The sequence below is a fragment of the Mus pahari genome, chromosome 2 (assembly GCF_900095145.1).
Source record: "Mus pahari chromosome 2, PAHARI_EIJ_v1.1, whole genome shotgun sequence".
In the NCBI taxonomy this organism is placed as follows: domain Eukaryota; kingdom Metazoa; phylum Chordata; class Mammalia; order Rodentia; family Muridae; genus Mus; species Mus pahari.
The window spans coordinates 58092944-58109884 of record NC_034591.1 but is presented as its reverse complement, the minus strand read 5'-3'; the positions used below and the strand labels follow the sequence as shown (position 1 = coordinate 58109884).

Below are 16941 nucleotides of genomic sequence, written 5' to 3'. Positions count from 1 at the left end.
TTTTTTTTTTTAAATATTTATTTATTATATGTAAGTACACTGTTGCTGTCTTCAGACACTCCAGAAGAGGGCGCCAGATTTCATTGCAGATGGCTGTGAGCCACCATGTGGTTGCTGGGATTTGAACTCAGGACCTTTGGAAGAGCAGTCAGTGCTCTTAACCACTGAGCCATCTCTCCAGCCCGTGTCTCTTTATTCTTATATCTAAACCGACTCTGCTCAAGTGGCAGCAACACCAGCAACTGGTAGCACACAAAGTTGTGTGTGCCTTGTTGAAAGGGTGTCACAGAGAACCTGCCTTTAAAACAGGCTTGTCTTTTTAATGTCCATTGTCGTTATTACTGCTGCTGCTGTATAGTTCTGTGGTGAGGACTTCAAAAAAGGCCATTATAAATCAAAGAAGAGACCTGCATACGGATCGGTCGAGGGTCAAGACATTTGCTCACCCTTTATCTAAGTGTCAGAAGTCCAGACCAGCCTCCCAGTGAGCGTGGAGTCTGTAGATTTCCCTGTATACTTTCAAAGATTATTAGAGTATTCCCCCCCCCCCCACACACACACACACACTTTTTTTTTGTATTTACAGACTGGATCCAAGTAAGCCAGGAGCAGCTCTGCTAGAAATACTAAGCTTGGCTTGCTAGCTAACGGAGATACTCCTCACTGTTCAGCTGAGTAGAACCAGCAGGCGCAGCATTTCCAAACCTGTCTCAGTCCTTTAATCAGAGTGTAGGGAGTCCTACCTCCAACTTACAGGAAAAGCATCTCTAGTGTTGGAAACCTTCAAGTTGATTTAGCCTAAATCTGTAATTGGAAAAGTGAACAACTGAAAAATTATGCGTATAGGATTTTAATTGGCATAGTGTTTATAAAAAGGAACCCTTAGAAGCAAGTTGAGTATTCTCCACTAGGGAATTTGTTGAATCAACATAGGGTGGAGCAGAACAAAGAACACACCCATAAATGGACACAGTAGACCTGTGCGCCTTCAAATACTAAGACATGTTTCTTATTTTTAAAAAATGAATGTGTCCTATCCAGTATTGCACTGGCTAATGGTTGGCTACCTTTTTTCTTCTGTCACTTAATCTGCCCCAGTGTGCTAGCCTGTGAAAATGGAATCATTGTCTTTATGTGCTTCTTGTAAAGGACAAAATTACAGTAACTTATCAAACTAAGTAGTGATTATTTTTAGAATAATAACTAAATATTGAAATTTAGGCCTTCATTTTTCTGTGAGTAGATTTCTAGGCTCTCAGACTTGAGATTTCCAAATACTGTTATGTGCTTTAAATGTTCTCCCCAAATTTGACCTTCTTCTGAGCATTTAAAGCACTTTGAGAACTGTGTAAAGGTTTAGAGGTGGCCCTTTAAATGTATTCCACCTGTTACTTTCAGTCTCTGTCCCCCCTTTCTCTCAGCAGCAGGTTGTGTCCCCTACAGAGAAACAAACCTCTGGCACACCCTAAGAGTGTGCATATGGCAGAGGGCACAGTTAGGGACACACGAGTGACCTTTTACAGAAACCCTTACAAAGGAAACCCTTGATACTTCCAGAAAACTCTGTGACCTCCACATTTCCAAGTCCCAAACCCCAGTTAGCATGCAAAAATGGGGAGATGGGAGGAACAATTCTTGAGTAAGATATTATATCTGACTCATTTTTTTTTTCAAGGAGCAGATTCCAAAACTCCCTCTCACTGTCAAGATCAAATCAGAAACTCAGAAATGCCAGGTCCCTCTAGAGTCTACTTTCCAGGAAGGCTTTGCATCCTTGGCCAGTGAGTCAGAAAGCTGTCCCTGGGGACAGGCAACCTCCTTAAACTGTCCAAACCCTCAGTCTTACTCTAAACCTCCACTCTGGCATTTTCAGCTACCAGTCTGCGGCCCTTGTCTTTCTGTCTGCTTCTGTCTCACTTGGCACTGAAGCCGCTAACAGATAAGACGTTTGTTCATGTCTCCTTCACATAGTTCACACCCACACCAGGTCCCAGTTAGGGCCACCGTGGATGTGTTCTTCATGATGTATGTCTGGGTGTTGGCTGAGAGCATGGGCATTAGATTGCTTGATGCACACACCAGCTGCACTGTGTGCTGTCGACCTTTGGGGACATTGCTTCAACATTTAAATTTCATCCTTTTTCAAAGGTGCATAATTTTTTAGCTTATATGACAACACACATTTACTAAAACATATAGTCCTCTCTGTCCCTCCTTTAGTTTCTACTATCCTAAAACAACTTCTAACTTGACCACTAACTATAGATTGTTACTTTGGCTTTTGTGTGTATATGATATATAAGTATATTGATGCATATATGTTTGTGATAGGTGGATATGGGTATACATACATATTGGTTAGTTTTATGTCAACTTGACTCAAGCTAGAGTCATCTGAGAGAAGGGAGCCTTAATTGAGAAAGTGCGTCCATAAAATCAGACTGTAGGTAAGCCTATAGGATGTTTTCCTTCCTTCCTTCCTTCCTTCCTTCCTTCCTTCCTTCCTTCCTTCCTTCCTTCCTTCCTTCCTTCTTTTTTCTTATTTATTCTTTCTCCTCCTCCTCTGCCTGTAGCTCCTTTCTCTTGAATTTGTCCATTTCCCTGGAGAACCACCTAGCTTCTGGATCTGGGGACAGTAGACACCTGCATACCAGGGATCTGGCCTGCTTTCATATGTGGATTTACCTTGGAGTAATTTAATCTGCTAACTTTCTTGGTAATTGTTCATATGTTGTTACACCTCTAAAAAAATTTTAACTATGTCTGTTCTTCATTCTTCTTGCTTTTATGAAGTAATATGTTTTATTTCTTTACTGACATGTTAGGTTCAAAGAAAACAATAATTTGCCATATTTTCTAGACCTCTCTGTCTCAGTTTACTCACTTAAGAAATGGGAAGAAGCCAGGCGTGGTGGCTCATGCCTTTAATCCCAGCATTTGGGAGGCAGAGGCAGGCGGATTTCTGAGTTTGAGGCCAGCCTGGTCTACAAAGTGAGTTCCAGGACAGCCAAGGCTACACAGAGAAACCCTGTCTCGAACCTCCCCCCCACCCCCCAGAGAGAGAGAGAGAGGGAGAGGGAGAGGGAGAGGAGAGGAGAGGAAGAGAGGAGAGAGAAAGAAATGGGAGGAAATAGTAGTCCTTACCCTACTGGGACCAATATTAAGTCCAAAAATCCATTCCTGACCTAACACTGCTTGACACACAGCGTGCTCCAGCCAGCATAGTGGTGTGTACCCATGGTCCCGGCACTTGGTAGACTGAGGCTAGGAGGATCTTAAGTTCAAGTACAGTCTGGCATACATAGCAAGATTCTGTCTCAAAAAAGGAGGGGCGGGCAGTAATATGGCTCAGCAGTTAAAAGTGCTTGCCTCAAAAGCCTGATGACCTGAACTCGGTTCTTGAGCTGTAAAATAGGAGAAGAGAACCAGAATCTGACTCTCAAAAGTTGTCTCCAGAGCCTCTGCATGTTTGTATGCACACACATCAAACAGACATACATAATAGTCGTAATAAATTATAGATGTGTGACATAATATCATCTGAATGAGCTGATTGTATTTGTAAGCACCACTTTTTTTTGTAAGTAAGAGGTTTAAAAAAAAAAAAAAAAAGTTTTTCTCTCATAGCCTTGAGGTAAAATGCTAATAATCAGGAAAATAGGGGAGAAAAAAAAAGATGACCTTATCTCAGTATCAACATAATTTTTTTAATGACATTAGCCAAGACACATGCTTTATAGGATTGCAAATGAGTTCCAGATCACTAAGCAGTAACAATCTTAACTGAAACTGTTGTATATAGGCTCTCACCATGAACCCTGGCTAGCCTAGAACTTGTTATGTAGACCAAGTTGGCCTTGAACTCATAGAAAACCACCTGTTTCTGCCACTTGAGTGTTGGGACTAAAGGTTTGCACCATTCATTGTACCTAGCTCATTTAATATTTTGAATTTATAGTGGTTTACTAGTTAGATTATATTTCCCTTCAGTGAGCTCAGTAAACTTTTTTTTGTTTTGTTTGTTTTGTTTTTTGGTGTTTTGGTTTTTCGAGACAGGGTTTCTCTGTGTAGCCATGGCTGTCCTGGAATTCACCCTCTAGACCAGGCTGGCCTCGAACTCAGAAATTCACCTGCCTCTGCTTCCCAAGTGCTGGGATTAAAGGCGTGTGCCACCACACCCAGCATGAGCTCAGTAAACTTGAAATACAATTTGGTATTATTAATAAACATATAGAAGTAATGCTTTCATTTTGTCAGATGACATTAAATATTATGGTATGATCAGTAGTCTCTGGCTTTCTGCCTATATCACAACAGATCAGTAAGCAAACAAACACTATCAAAATGTGTATGAGATTTCACAGGCCACACTGATACCCTGAGAATGATGAACTGGGAAATGGGGCAAATCTGAAATATGCATTTTTATAAACATTATGCTTGGTAAGTCGTGACTTGAAATATATAGTCTTGTATAGAATTGTTTATTTATACAGGAGTCAAACATGCATATTAAACACATACCAAATCATTGGAACCCTGAGTTAGAAAATGTTAGGTAGATATTAGTTATGTCTGGTATCATGGGCAGAGAAAAGTATAACTAAGAGCTCAAACCTATTGACCCATCCAAGAAGCATTTTGTGATGGCCCTCTCTATGTCCACCATTGGTCAGATGTGTTCAATGAGAATCATTTAATGATCAAAACAAGCAGAGAAGAGATGGAGGCACAGAGAATTTAAAGCACCCTGCACATATGCACGCCCACCAATTGGTCTATTAAAGGAAAAAAGCATAAAGGTTCTTCATATTGAGAGGGGGAAGCAGTGGGTTCCTCCTAGTCTCTTTCTTGTCTCTGCCTTGAGGAATTGAAGTTATTTGTCATTTAAGCTGAATGTCACAACTAAGGTCATTACTCTTACCACTTTCTCTCACATGTAGGCCAGCACTACATAGTCTCTGAGTTGTAAAAAGTGAGAATCAACTCCAGAAGATAAAACTCTACATGACATCTGATAAACAGAAGTACTGAATCTCTTGAGTTCGAGGCCAGCCTGGTCTGCAAAGTGAGTTCCAGGACAGCCAGGGCTATACAGAGAAACCCTGTCTCAAAAAAAAAAAACAAAAAAAACAAAAAAAAAAAAAAAAACAAGTCAAGTATGAAATCTAGGACACTTGATAGGCTTTCCTCATCTGACCCAGTTCAGTTAGCTCAGTCTTTTGCACATAGTTTATAGGACAAGCCAATGGATGGATTTTTAGAGAGCAAATTCATAAGGAAACCATCTGTAAGATGACCTAATTCCTTCCAGATTGTCCTGTAGCCCTATGCCTTTTGTTGTCTCCCTTGGGCTTTTTGAAGCCAACAAGCAGTCCACACTTTTACACAGCACAGCCCCCCATGGATTAAGTTCTGGACTCATGCACACCAATTAAGTGATTAACAAAGTGTGATGGTTGTGGGTATCCTCTGTCTTACAGCAGGCCTGGCCAGGTGGGGCCCAACAGATCCTACTTCCTCCAGCATGGCAGCAGCTGACTGGTGTGGCCACCCACACATCTGTACAGCATGCAGCTGTGATTCCTGAGACCATGGCAGGCACTCAGCAACTGGCTGACTGGAGGTAAACAGTAAATCTTTCTGGGTCAGCAGAGTTTCTGGGATGAGAGTTGTGTTCACCACTGACAGAGAACATCATGCGGGCTATGGCTACTGTGTAGTGGGAGGTGGTTTAAACAGTGTACCAAGACAGCCAAAATTCAGTTTGATTAATTTACAATTAGCTGTCATTTTCTACCCAAAACTCAGTTGCATCTTTTAAACACCAGTGTAATTCACAAAACCAGGCTAGGTTTTTCTCAGAATTAAGTTCCTTTCAGAAAGCAAACATTTGTCACCAGTGAAGGAATACAGAAGAGAGTCCCCAAAGCCCTAAGCAATTCTAAAACGTGTTCTCATGAAGTTTTGAGACATAGGTGCCTGTCTGTCTGAGCTCCCAAGGGAAAGCTTAACAGATAAGATATATTTGGAAGAATGAGCTCTGGCGTGTCTATTAAGTGTGTCTTTTCAGTTAACAGCCTGTCTTATGGATGAGAGTTCACCTCCACAGATCCCAGGGACTCCAGCCACCACCTGCCAGCACTCGGCATCTGTCTCCAACACTGCCCATGCACCTCACCGGCTTCCTCATGGACACCTGCTCTGCTGTTTTCATAGGCACTTATCATTTTTCCTCTGGCCCTCATCCCAACACTGTCACAATGCCCTCCTTGACCATTACAGAGCCATATGACAGCCCTCCAATTGTCCCCAGCTCTGTGGCCCCTGTGGGATGTACCTCCTGCAGAAAGTACTCCCTGCTACCTTCTGATAGTCTGCTTACCACCCGGACAGCATCCCTAGTTCCTTTTTGGAATATAGAGCTCTTGGGTTTGATGTGGCAATATAGATCTGAAATCTTAACACTTTGGCTGAGGTAGAAGGATCACAAGCTTGAGGCCAGTCTGAGTTATATAATGAAACGCTATCTAAATAACTAACTCCCTCTCAGGAAAAGGTAGGCAAGTGGCTAGACAGTTCCCTGAATCAGGTGTCTAGTGCAGCTTTCTCCTTCTCCATGTAAACTACTTTCTGACTAGTAACAGGAGGAAAATCCCAGTTGTCCCCACAGCTGCGCTCTGCATTCAGTGGAAGCAGTTTCAAACCAGGCCAAACTGGTTTCCAGTCTGGCTGTATAGGGCCTGAGGCAGGTTATTTAATTTTATGGCCCCAGTTTGTTTTTCAATAAAGTGGGCCATGGTGCTTATCTCACAGGATTGTGGGGTGAGGGATAGAGGGTTGTCAGTTAAAAGGCACAGAAAGAGTTTGGCCTGTCTGTCACATGCACTGTAGCAGTGCCTGGATGTAGCAGAATGAGTGCAGCATCCTTCCTTCACCCAGTCATGACAGCCCACACCCCACCCACTCTTCCCAGAGAGACCCCGCCGCCACAGCATCTTCTCCTTTGTCTTCAGCAGTTAGAGCTCACTTCTCAGCAGTGTGCGGCCTGTTCAAGCACCTTTTCTGTCCTGCCTTCTGCCTCTCTTCCACCTCACACCTTCCCAATCTCTGCATCTCCTTGTGGGTCAACGAGCATCCACAACTATGACTAGGAAACAAACAAGAGCAGCTACCCTCGTTTCCAAGGAAAAGGACCCATCTGTAGGGAAATAAAGAACAGAACGTCAGCGCCACGTTCCTTTCCAAAGGCCGTACACGTCTCAAAGACCATCAAAATCACTATGAAATGTTTGCCTTCTTCTCCTATTTATCCTCTCAAGTTACAAAGATGGAGTCTAATGATTTTTTTTAAGTTCAAATAAATACTTTTTTAGCTTTTAATTTTATTACATGTTAAATGGGCTTTTACAGACAGATCTTTGAATTAATCGCCACTTTAAACATTTCTGTTGGAAAAACAAGGCTTTTTTTAAGAGCCATCCAACCTATATAGTAAGACTTTAAAATGTAACCTGTCTCCAGGATGCAAGCTGCCAGCATATCTCTGTGAGCATTTGTATGGCTGTTGGTAATTTTGATTTAATACAAACTCTATACGAGTCTAGTCACCCTTCAGTTAATCTAATTGTTCATTCAGCAAGCGTGTAATTAACTGATCAGCTGCTACATGCCTGAGCATTGTGTTAGCTACTGAGGGAATTCAAAAGAACGCTAATGATTCCTAACACCAGAAACATATGGCTCCCAGTCGCCAAAGTTTGTTTTTCACATTAACTACAATTTCCTTATTAATAAAATGGTGTATCTAAGACATCCTGCCTACCTTACAAAGCGGAATAAAAAAACCCATTGAAGTTGCTTTGTAAATTCTAAAACAATGTGCAAATTCTAAAACAAAAGGTATGTGTTATTGTTCAGCATGATCACATGTTCAGGGATTTTACAGGTCAGAGGCTACTCATCTTTTACAAGTCAGAGCTTCAAACTCTGACTCTACACATGTGACTTTCTTTCCCCTTGAAAGTCTTGGTTCTGACTCATCAACCAGTACTCCTACTTCAACGCAGGCCTTCCATCCTACAGTTCTGCCGGAGAAGCTTCCTCTTATTAAAGAGTTCAGTTCCATAAAACCACTAAGGTGCCTTTTGTTCCTTTTCTCTTTCAGGAACACACATGCTCATGGAAGTCACTACAATCCCATCATGCAGCAGCCTGCACTCTTGACTGGTCATGTGACCCTTCCAGCTGCCCAGCCCTTAAATGTGGGTGTAGCCCATGTGATGAGGCAACAACCAACCAGCACCACCTCCTCCAGGAAGAGTAAGCAGCACCAGTCATCTGTGAGGTAGGTGATGCGAGCCAGCAAGAGACCCCAGAAGACTGAAATGCTAGACACTGCTGGAAGTAGGGCTTGCAGGGACACTGCTCTGGCCTGGTGCAGGGAGCAGCTCTTCCTACAAGAGCTGGGAACATCTGACAGCACATGGAACACTCTGGAATTTGCTAAAAGCACTCTCTGGGCTCTGTGCCTCTTGACTCTTCCTAGTGCCTGTCCCTCTGGCACTCTAAGGTGGAGGCCTAGAGTCATGGTGCACCTAATGTCTTGAGTGCTTGTCATTTTATCAAAGAAAAAGAGTAAAGCACAGTAAGGAAGATTTTATTTGAGACCGCAGGGATGGATACAAAGATGCTGCAGTAGAGGAGAAAGAGTGGGCTCAGCTCTGCACATAGCATGGGCATCAAGAGTTTGTACCCAGGGAGTAGTGTCTAGGTCATGTAGGGAAAATAATAGGAGATGGCAGAAACTGGAGGATTGTAGCTAAACAATCCTAACAAGATTCTCTGAAGGTAATTAGCCATCACCTAAGGGAAAATGGGAGAGGAGGAATCTGGTCAGACATTAGGTCTAGTATTCTAGATATCAAGAGATGGGAAGAGTGTCCTCTAGCTAAAATGAATTAGCAAGGTTCTTAGCTAAAACTAGAAGTGCACAGTTGAGCCTATGAAAAGGTTCAAGTCCTGCCTAAATTTGGCCACACAGTCTCTGTCTTCTTTTCTAGAAACAGCAGACCTTTGAAGTTTCCATTTGATAACAAATTATCAAGATTTTTTTTTAAAAAATCACTAGAAAATGTACTTTTTTGAAATTTCAGGTCAGAAACATAACTCATTAACTTAAAAATAAGTTCTATAGCTATTGAGATAGATCTAGATCATGAAACTACAGAATTGCTCTCACATGAACACATTTGGCTAATTGCTTAAATATACCTTTGGTGATTCCCAAATACTAACAGTGGGCTGCTAATCTTTCCCATGTTCCTGAACTCTTAAGTCATCAAGATTCACATAAGACTTCATGTTACATGTCCCTTTGACAAAGGCAAACACAGAGATGGGAGATAAGTTCGCAGCACCAGGGATTGGCCATGAAGAAGGGAATTCCTGGGAACAAGCATCAGGGAATGTGGTAAAAGAGGTCTGTATGGGTGGAGTTTGTAACTATATAGTAACTCATTAAACACTTCAGAAGGGAAAATTTTAGTGTATATAGTATCAACTACATATATAATCAATAGACCTGACTTTTTTAAGAAAAGGTTTATAGGCTCTACTCTAAACAACAGTAAAAGCAAAACCCACAACCTATAGCTGGTCAGATAGATTTAGATCATGCAAATATAGAACTGTTCCCACGGCATGTGATTTAGATGTACATATTTATTGATTTGGGAGAGATTGAACAAAAGAAATCGGGTACATAAAAATCCTAGTTGTTCTAATGTGCTTTTCTGTTTCTGTGATTAAAAAAAGGGCTCTGATCAACAACAGCTTGGGAAGGAAAGAGTTTATTTCATCGTACAGGTTATAGTCCGCTATCCAGGAAATCCAAGGCAGAGACTGAAGTAGAGACCAGGGATGAGCACGCTTACTGGCTGCTCCCAAGCTCATGCTTCACTACCTACCTTTCTTACACAGTACAGGACCACTGCACTGTACCACCCACAGCCCTCTTAAGTCAATTAGCAATCAAGAAAATGTCCCAGACAGGCCCACAGTCCAGTCTGATGGACACAGGGTTGGGTGTTTTAGGTTCCTCTTCTCAGGTGTGTCAAGTTTATCCTTCACACTAGTGATTTTTTTTTCCTTTCAAGTGCCAGAGTTAGATCTTCCTTCTTTCATTCTTTTTTTTTAAAAGAGTTATTTGCTTATTTTATCTATATGAATGCACTATAGCAGTCTTCAGACACACCAGAAGAGGGCATTGGGTTGTGAGCCACCATGTGGTTGCTGGGAATTGAACTCAGCACCTCCAAAAGAGCAGCTAGTGCTCTTAACTGCTGAGCCATCTCTCCAGCCGCTTTCTTTCATTCTTATTCAAAAATTAATTCAAGGGCTAGCTCCCCTCAAGTTGGCATCCTTCTTCATACTTCCTTGTTAGGGTATTTCTGATAAAGCAAGGTAATTCTGCTTACATCAGTGGCAGCTTCCCAGAATGCATTTGTGTGGCAGCCCTTTGGCAACACATACCAATGTCATTGAGAGACAGCAGAAGCCACTGCCTTGGTTTCTATGCTGCATCAGGTAGAACTGAGCTTTAAGCATTCTTGTGGCCACCCTACTGAGTAGTGTAGTCAGGCCCTGCTACCACTTCAGTAATTCCCTCCCTGTCTTCTCACCACCCAGCTGCTTCATGTGAATACACTGTATGTGTAGGGCAAAAATCCATAGAGTCACAGTGCAAATCATCTCCTTCCTTCTTTCTGTTTTTCCTACTGTTTTTGAGACAGGGTCTCACTTTGTAGCCCTGGATGACCTGAAACTCATTATTTAGAAGAGTCCTGGCTTCAAATTCACATGGAACCACCTGCCTTTGCCTCCTGAGTGCTGGATTAAAGGTGTGCACCACACATATGATATATTTGCTTCTTTTTAAGACCAGTCCCCAGCAAAATTGTGAGAAAGCACACAAGACTTTCCCTATGTAGTAATGCAGGAGATATGCTTTTTCTTTAACAGTGCCAAGTGGACATATTATAAGTGCTAGAACTGTAAACACTGTAACAGTAACACACCATAAGGGATACAAAGGGATCTTACTGGAAAATCTTGCTACCAGCTCCAGAGGTGTTTACCAGGGTAGCTGTGTACAAAATCAAGTTCGCTTTTACTAAGTTATGCTTATCTTACTTCAACCTCTTTACTTAAAAGGTACTAGACTCTCTAAGTCATAGCAGAGCCAAAGATGTATTCTCTCTTGACTTTGGTCTTTACTGCATGGGTACTAACCAGGATCAGCAAAGGGTTTGATGGGAAGAAAAGAAGGTAATTGTTCCCTAAAGTTACGAGAACGTAATATAGAATTTCAGGTCAATCAATCAAGTTCTCTTTGGTGGGCTGGAGAGACGGCTCACTGGTTAAGAGCACTGACTGTTCTTCTGGGGGATCCAGGTTTGATTCCCAAAGCCCCGTGGTAGCTCACAATCATCTGTAACTCTAGTCCCAGGGGACCTGATAACTTCTTCCTAACCTCCTAGGCACCAGAGTGCACATACACGCAGGCAAAACACTCATACACATGAAATGATGAATAAATCTAAAACTAATAATTTTAAAAGAGTTAAACTATGTATACTACAGTACTCAGATTTGGCTTATCCATATTTTTAAAAGCCCCCTTTTAAGTGTACCTTCTTCCTCTTACATTTGTCCCAATTTTTTATTGCAATACAAATTAATTGATACGCCTGCTGTGAGGCTTAGGTTAAGATCCAAAAAAGTTTTGTTTTTCTTTGTTTTGTTTTCCATTGCACATTCCCAAATCTGAATAGTTATGGTCTTTCCAGAAGAGAAAGAAGGGAACACTGAGCCAAGAGGCAGTGGAGCTCACTCCATCTGTAAATGCTTTCTACACAAGTACAACGATCTACGTGTAGTCACTAGAACCTGCGTGAAAAAGCTGAGCATGGCAGTACACACCTGTGCCGAGTGCTGAGGTTAGAGACAAGCAGGCCCTGGGGATCCTGGGCAATCAGCTAAATCAGTGGGCTCCGTCAGGGACAGTCTTCTCCCAAAAAACAAGATGAACAGCTCTTAAGGAACATACACCTGAGGCTGACCTCAAGCACACACGCATGTATGAACGCGCGCGCACGCACACCTGAGGTTATGTTCATTAGTCTAGAAACTCTCACAAGTGTCTTAAGGTAGCAGTGTGGCTCCATGCTAGACTATTTCAATCCCAGCACAGAAGTAGTGGGGGCTCGTAATTAACATAAACCAACCACCAGGAAGGAAATTCTCACCACTCCTAAAACACGATTCAAGTACCATTGAGGGAGGACTAGATGAAGCCAAAGCCTGGGCTTTAGTCCTGAAAATTGTCTTATACAGCTGTGTTGGATCTGACAGCTAAAATCCTGATCAGGACAGCTGTCTCTAGAAAACCAGCTCTCAAAAACAGGTATATAGACCCAAACCAGAGCCCAGAGAAGGCCCAGCAGAGGTCCTGACCTTAGTCCTGAATGAAGGCCTCTAGAAGCACTATATTTTCTGTCACAAGGGAGGTCAACTGTCATGGGCTTCAGGTTTTCTCCTGTGGAGATGTGGTAACGTGGGTGTTTTATTTTAAAGTTGGGCCCCTTAGATGGAGATGTAGGGCCAGACCCTCCTTGTAAACACATATTGTTTTGTCATTACAGAAATGTTTCCACCTGTGAGGTGACCTCTTCACAGGCTATCAGCTCCCCTCAGCGATCCAAGCGTGTCAAGGAGAATACCCCCCCACGGTGCGCCATGGTACACAGCAGCCCAGCTTGCAGCACCTCAGTCACCTGTGGGTGGGGCGACGTGGCCTCCAGCACCACCCGGGAGCGACAGCGGCAGACGATTGTCATCCCTGACACCCCAAGCCCCACAGTCAGTGTCATCACTATCAGCAGTGACACCGATGAAGAGGAGGAGCAGAAGCATGCCCCCACCAGGTGAGACTGCGCACCTAGACTCTCAGGACAGAGCAGAGACCCGGCCGTTCCCCGCTGACCCTGCATCTTCATTTTCCCATGTTCTTGGACCTAAGCTTATTTCAGGAGAGCGGCAAACAGTTTTGCCATATTCTTCAAAACCAAAATAATTTTGAGTGAGTTTGGCCTTAAAAAATAATCACAGTCCCTAAACATTTAGGAATATGAGACTATAAAAACTGGGCTCCCAGTCCCAGCTTAGTTTAACACTTACAAGCCTAAGCCTCCGGCTATCGAATGTATTCCCAGCTGGTCAGGATGTCTCTCTAACATTGCCTTGGCTCACTCAGAATTTGAAGTAATTGTCCAATTAATCAGAAATTTCCCTATGTCTGATTAACCCAATCCTTCAAACTGCCAGTTGGCTCTACACCCAGAGAGCACTACTGTTTATTCCAAAGTAGCAATAATTTACTTTACTCTGTGTGTGCTTCCCGGGTTTAGGGAAGAAATATTTATTATATTTGTAAGAGTGCTAACTCTGGCACCAGAGCCTCTTTTCTACACTTTGCAACCAGACTCAGCAAATGTGCCTCCTTCCCAGGCTGCCAGCTCTGCTGGCCCAGACCATGTACACTCACCTTCTGTGCCCTGAGGACCTTAGGCCTCACAGAACCCACAGTCACACAGCCACACCCTGCCAGGACCTTTGCATTAGGAGTAAAGCCAGGGAAGGGGCCCCTGCCACCCCAAGCCAGAGCTTCCAACCACCATAGTAGCTCCACAACTGGGTGCAGAGTTCCTTGTTCATAATTAGGCCCAAATTGTTTATTCCTGATTAGATGTAATGCTGTTAATTATTAATCACAAGTGGTTTTGATAATAATTTTCATGCTTGCAGTCATTACTGAAGGTTCAGCTGAAGCCCAGTCTCACCATAGCCCTTTCTACAGTGTGCAGGAGAAGGCAAGGAGTCTGAGATTTCAGCAGTGGGACGAGTATGTGTGTCGTTTTTCCTATTGAGTGGCTCCGTGTGATATTGCACTGTTGTGTTTCTGTCTGAGGGACAGAAGGTTGGTGAGGCTGGGCACATGGTTTTGCACCGTAGTATATTATTTTACATGCTCCCGCTTGTTCCAGAACTGGCCTCACTTTGCTTTGTGACTATAGCCCCCAAATTGAGTCCGTGTTCCATCCATCCAAACCTGAGAATTTGAAGGGCTTGGTCTTCTTCCAGAGAGGCCCTGGCTTGGGGAAGCCTGTGCATATGTTTACAGTGCTGGGTAAGAAAAGCTGAGCAGCTTGAACACAGCTGGAGGATGCAAAGGCAATGTAAAGACCTGCCTGTCAACTACTGCCATGTCACTCTTGAGGTCTGAGATGTGAATTGACAGCAGTTCTGAACATGAGTGCTCAGCAGAGGCTTGACTGGAAAGGAGGAGGGCAGGACAGCGAGTGCCATCTCTGCAGCGGCCAGAGCGCCGGGAGGGCTGAAAGCGGAAGGAAGTGGAACGTGGAACTGTGTCCCTGGAAGGAAACCTAATGAAATGTGTGGCAGCTTGTGAGAACTGTGATGAAAATGACTCCGAGGCTAAGAGTAAAGGTGGACAGCATCCAGGGGTGGGTGACATGGGAGGAACCACACCCTCAACACAGTGGCGTGATACATAGGAAATACAGGGGACTGCGCTGCAGACTGAACCACGAAGCATGGTAAGGGCCTCAGCTACCCACCCTGGTGACGGGGAGCTCGCAGAGGGAGGTGCGGTAGTGATACTTACTGCAGGGGTGTGTGATGGCTCGGGACCCAGAAAGACAGAACAGTCTGCCCGAAGCCAGCAGCTCTTAATAGAGAAAGCACTGTGTAATTGTATCACGTAACCGTGACTGTATTTAACAACTAGAAAGTAAAGGAACTTACGATTATGTGTTCTGGAAATTGTAATTACCATGAAATTTAACACAGTGACTATTTACTGCCCCAGCATTGTAAGACAATATGCCTGGAACTTCAAGTAGTATACAAATAAGGGGATAGTCTCTTTTCTTGAGGCTTGCAGATAATAAGCGAGACAAGACATGTACAAATCACTCTGACAGGAAGTAGAACATGTCCTCCAGAGAAGCTGGTGAAGTCTCAGGAGAGCTAAGGAGAGAGTTCCAGACCTAAGTAAGGTGACTAATGTGGCAGAGTACCAAAGGGGAGCAAACAGAGAAGTGTCCCAGAAGCAAACCTTATCCAAGAGAATGAAGAATGTTGGAGGAAATGGGGTGGGCATGGGAATGGTTTTTGAGGCATTTCCCCTTAGAGCCTTCTGACAAATCCCTCATTCCCATCTAAGCCTTCTGACTCTAAGAAGTTCAAGGAAAAGCATCAGGCATAGAAAACCAAGACTATACTGTTTGCACCTAAACAAAGAAGCACTTGGCCATGGGCTCCAAAGCTGGACAGCATCCCCTGTTCTCCCGCTTTCTGTTCAAGCATTGGAGACACTCTGACCTTGTATCAGTTACTTTTCTACCATGGCCAAGGCAACTCACTGATGAGTTTATTTGGGACTTATGGTTCTAGAGGGTTAGAATCCAGATGGCAGAGATAAATCAGCCAGCAACAGGAAGAGCTGAGAGACTACATCTCAAACCACAAGGGGAGACAAAGAGCACTAATTCAAAACCATAAGTCTTCTGAAACCTCAGAGCCTGCCTTCAGCAACATACTTCCTCCATCAAGGTCTCACCTCCTCGTTCTCCAAAACAGACAACTGGGGATCAAGTATTCATATGCCCAAGACTTACTGGGGACATCTCATTCAAACCACCAGTCTCTAACTCTGGTCATCCTTGTCACCAAACCACATTTCTCCTGGGAAGTGAGCATCTTGATTGTTCTGTCTAAATTCCCTACTTGCTACTTACCCCATATTCAGCATTTGTAGTGCCCACTGTGGTCCTCGATGCTGGTTGTTTCCCTAGTGTGGCTCAGGCTCTGCAAAACAGCTAAAGCATCAGGGGTCAAGGACACTCGCAGGGTAACAGCCTGACCACAGAGTGTCTTTTAGCATCGACATAAGTGATAAGCCACATTTTTAGGCCTCACTGACAGTGTCACTCAATCTCCAAGACTAGATGACATTGCCTAGAATTGTTAAAAGAATATCAAGGGAAGATCTTGACCACAAATATGGGCACTGTTAGTTCTAAAGCAGATGGCCAGGCAGGAGAATTCCACGGCACGTAGAGACACAGAACAGGATGAGCTGAAGGGAACCGCAGCTGACCTGCACATGGATTACTGCACTTTGCTTGTCACTTCTATTTCCATTCAATCAATGAGGAAACTAAGGCCCAAGAAAGCCAAGTGATGAAGTCAGATTAATAAAGGCTCAAGGAAGGGAGTTTGGATTCATTCCGGAAGTATTACACCATTGATGAAATTTTATTAATAATTATTTCTCTTTAGTCATTAACTTTACAGTTACTGAGTCTCTCCTCCACCTTCTGTAACCAGTCTCTTGATAGCATCCAATATGTGCAGGGAACTGTGACAGGGCCATGAGGAGCTGAGAGCGTGGGTACCAGGTACTCTAGATTGCTGTGGCGGTCTCAGGACATGGGCAGAAGTTTAAAATTTGCCATTGTTGCATAACATTTTAATATATGTTTTCTCTATTTCAGTGGTTCACTAGTAGACTAGGGGACTTTTCTAATCATGGCTAGAGAGTAGACATAAAAACAGAAACACTAAACAATAAGCATGCTGTTTCCTGTATTTCCTAGAATTAAGTAGAACCTGCCTATTTTAAGTGTTTTTGACAAGGGAAGCATTTCATTGTCTCTGTCTCCTTTAACATGGAATCTTGTTGATCAGTGTTTACCAAGATCCTCATACCTAACTCACCTTATGCAGACAGTCTTAGAGAAGCCATGGCGTGCAAACGCCTGCCATAAGGAAAATATTTAAGTATCCGATCAAAAT

General features: G+C 43.3%; 1 protein-coding gene across 1 annotated transcript in view; it reads left to right on the top strand.

The window, feature by feature from the left end:
• The window catches only part of Hipk2 (homeodomain interacting protein kinase 2), a 63754-nt gene that overhangs the window by 22720 nt on the left and 24093 nt on the right, over positions 1-16941 (top strand). The window contains exons 8-10 of the mRNA XM_029535268.1: positions 5484-5626; positions 8168-8347; positions 12705-12986. Of these exons, the coding sequence (XP_029391128.1) occupies positions 5484-5626; positions 8168-8347; positions 12705-12986 (605 nt within the window). The remainder of the gene's footprint in view (positions 1-5483; positions 5627-8167; positions 8348-12704; positions 12987-16941) is intronic.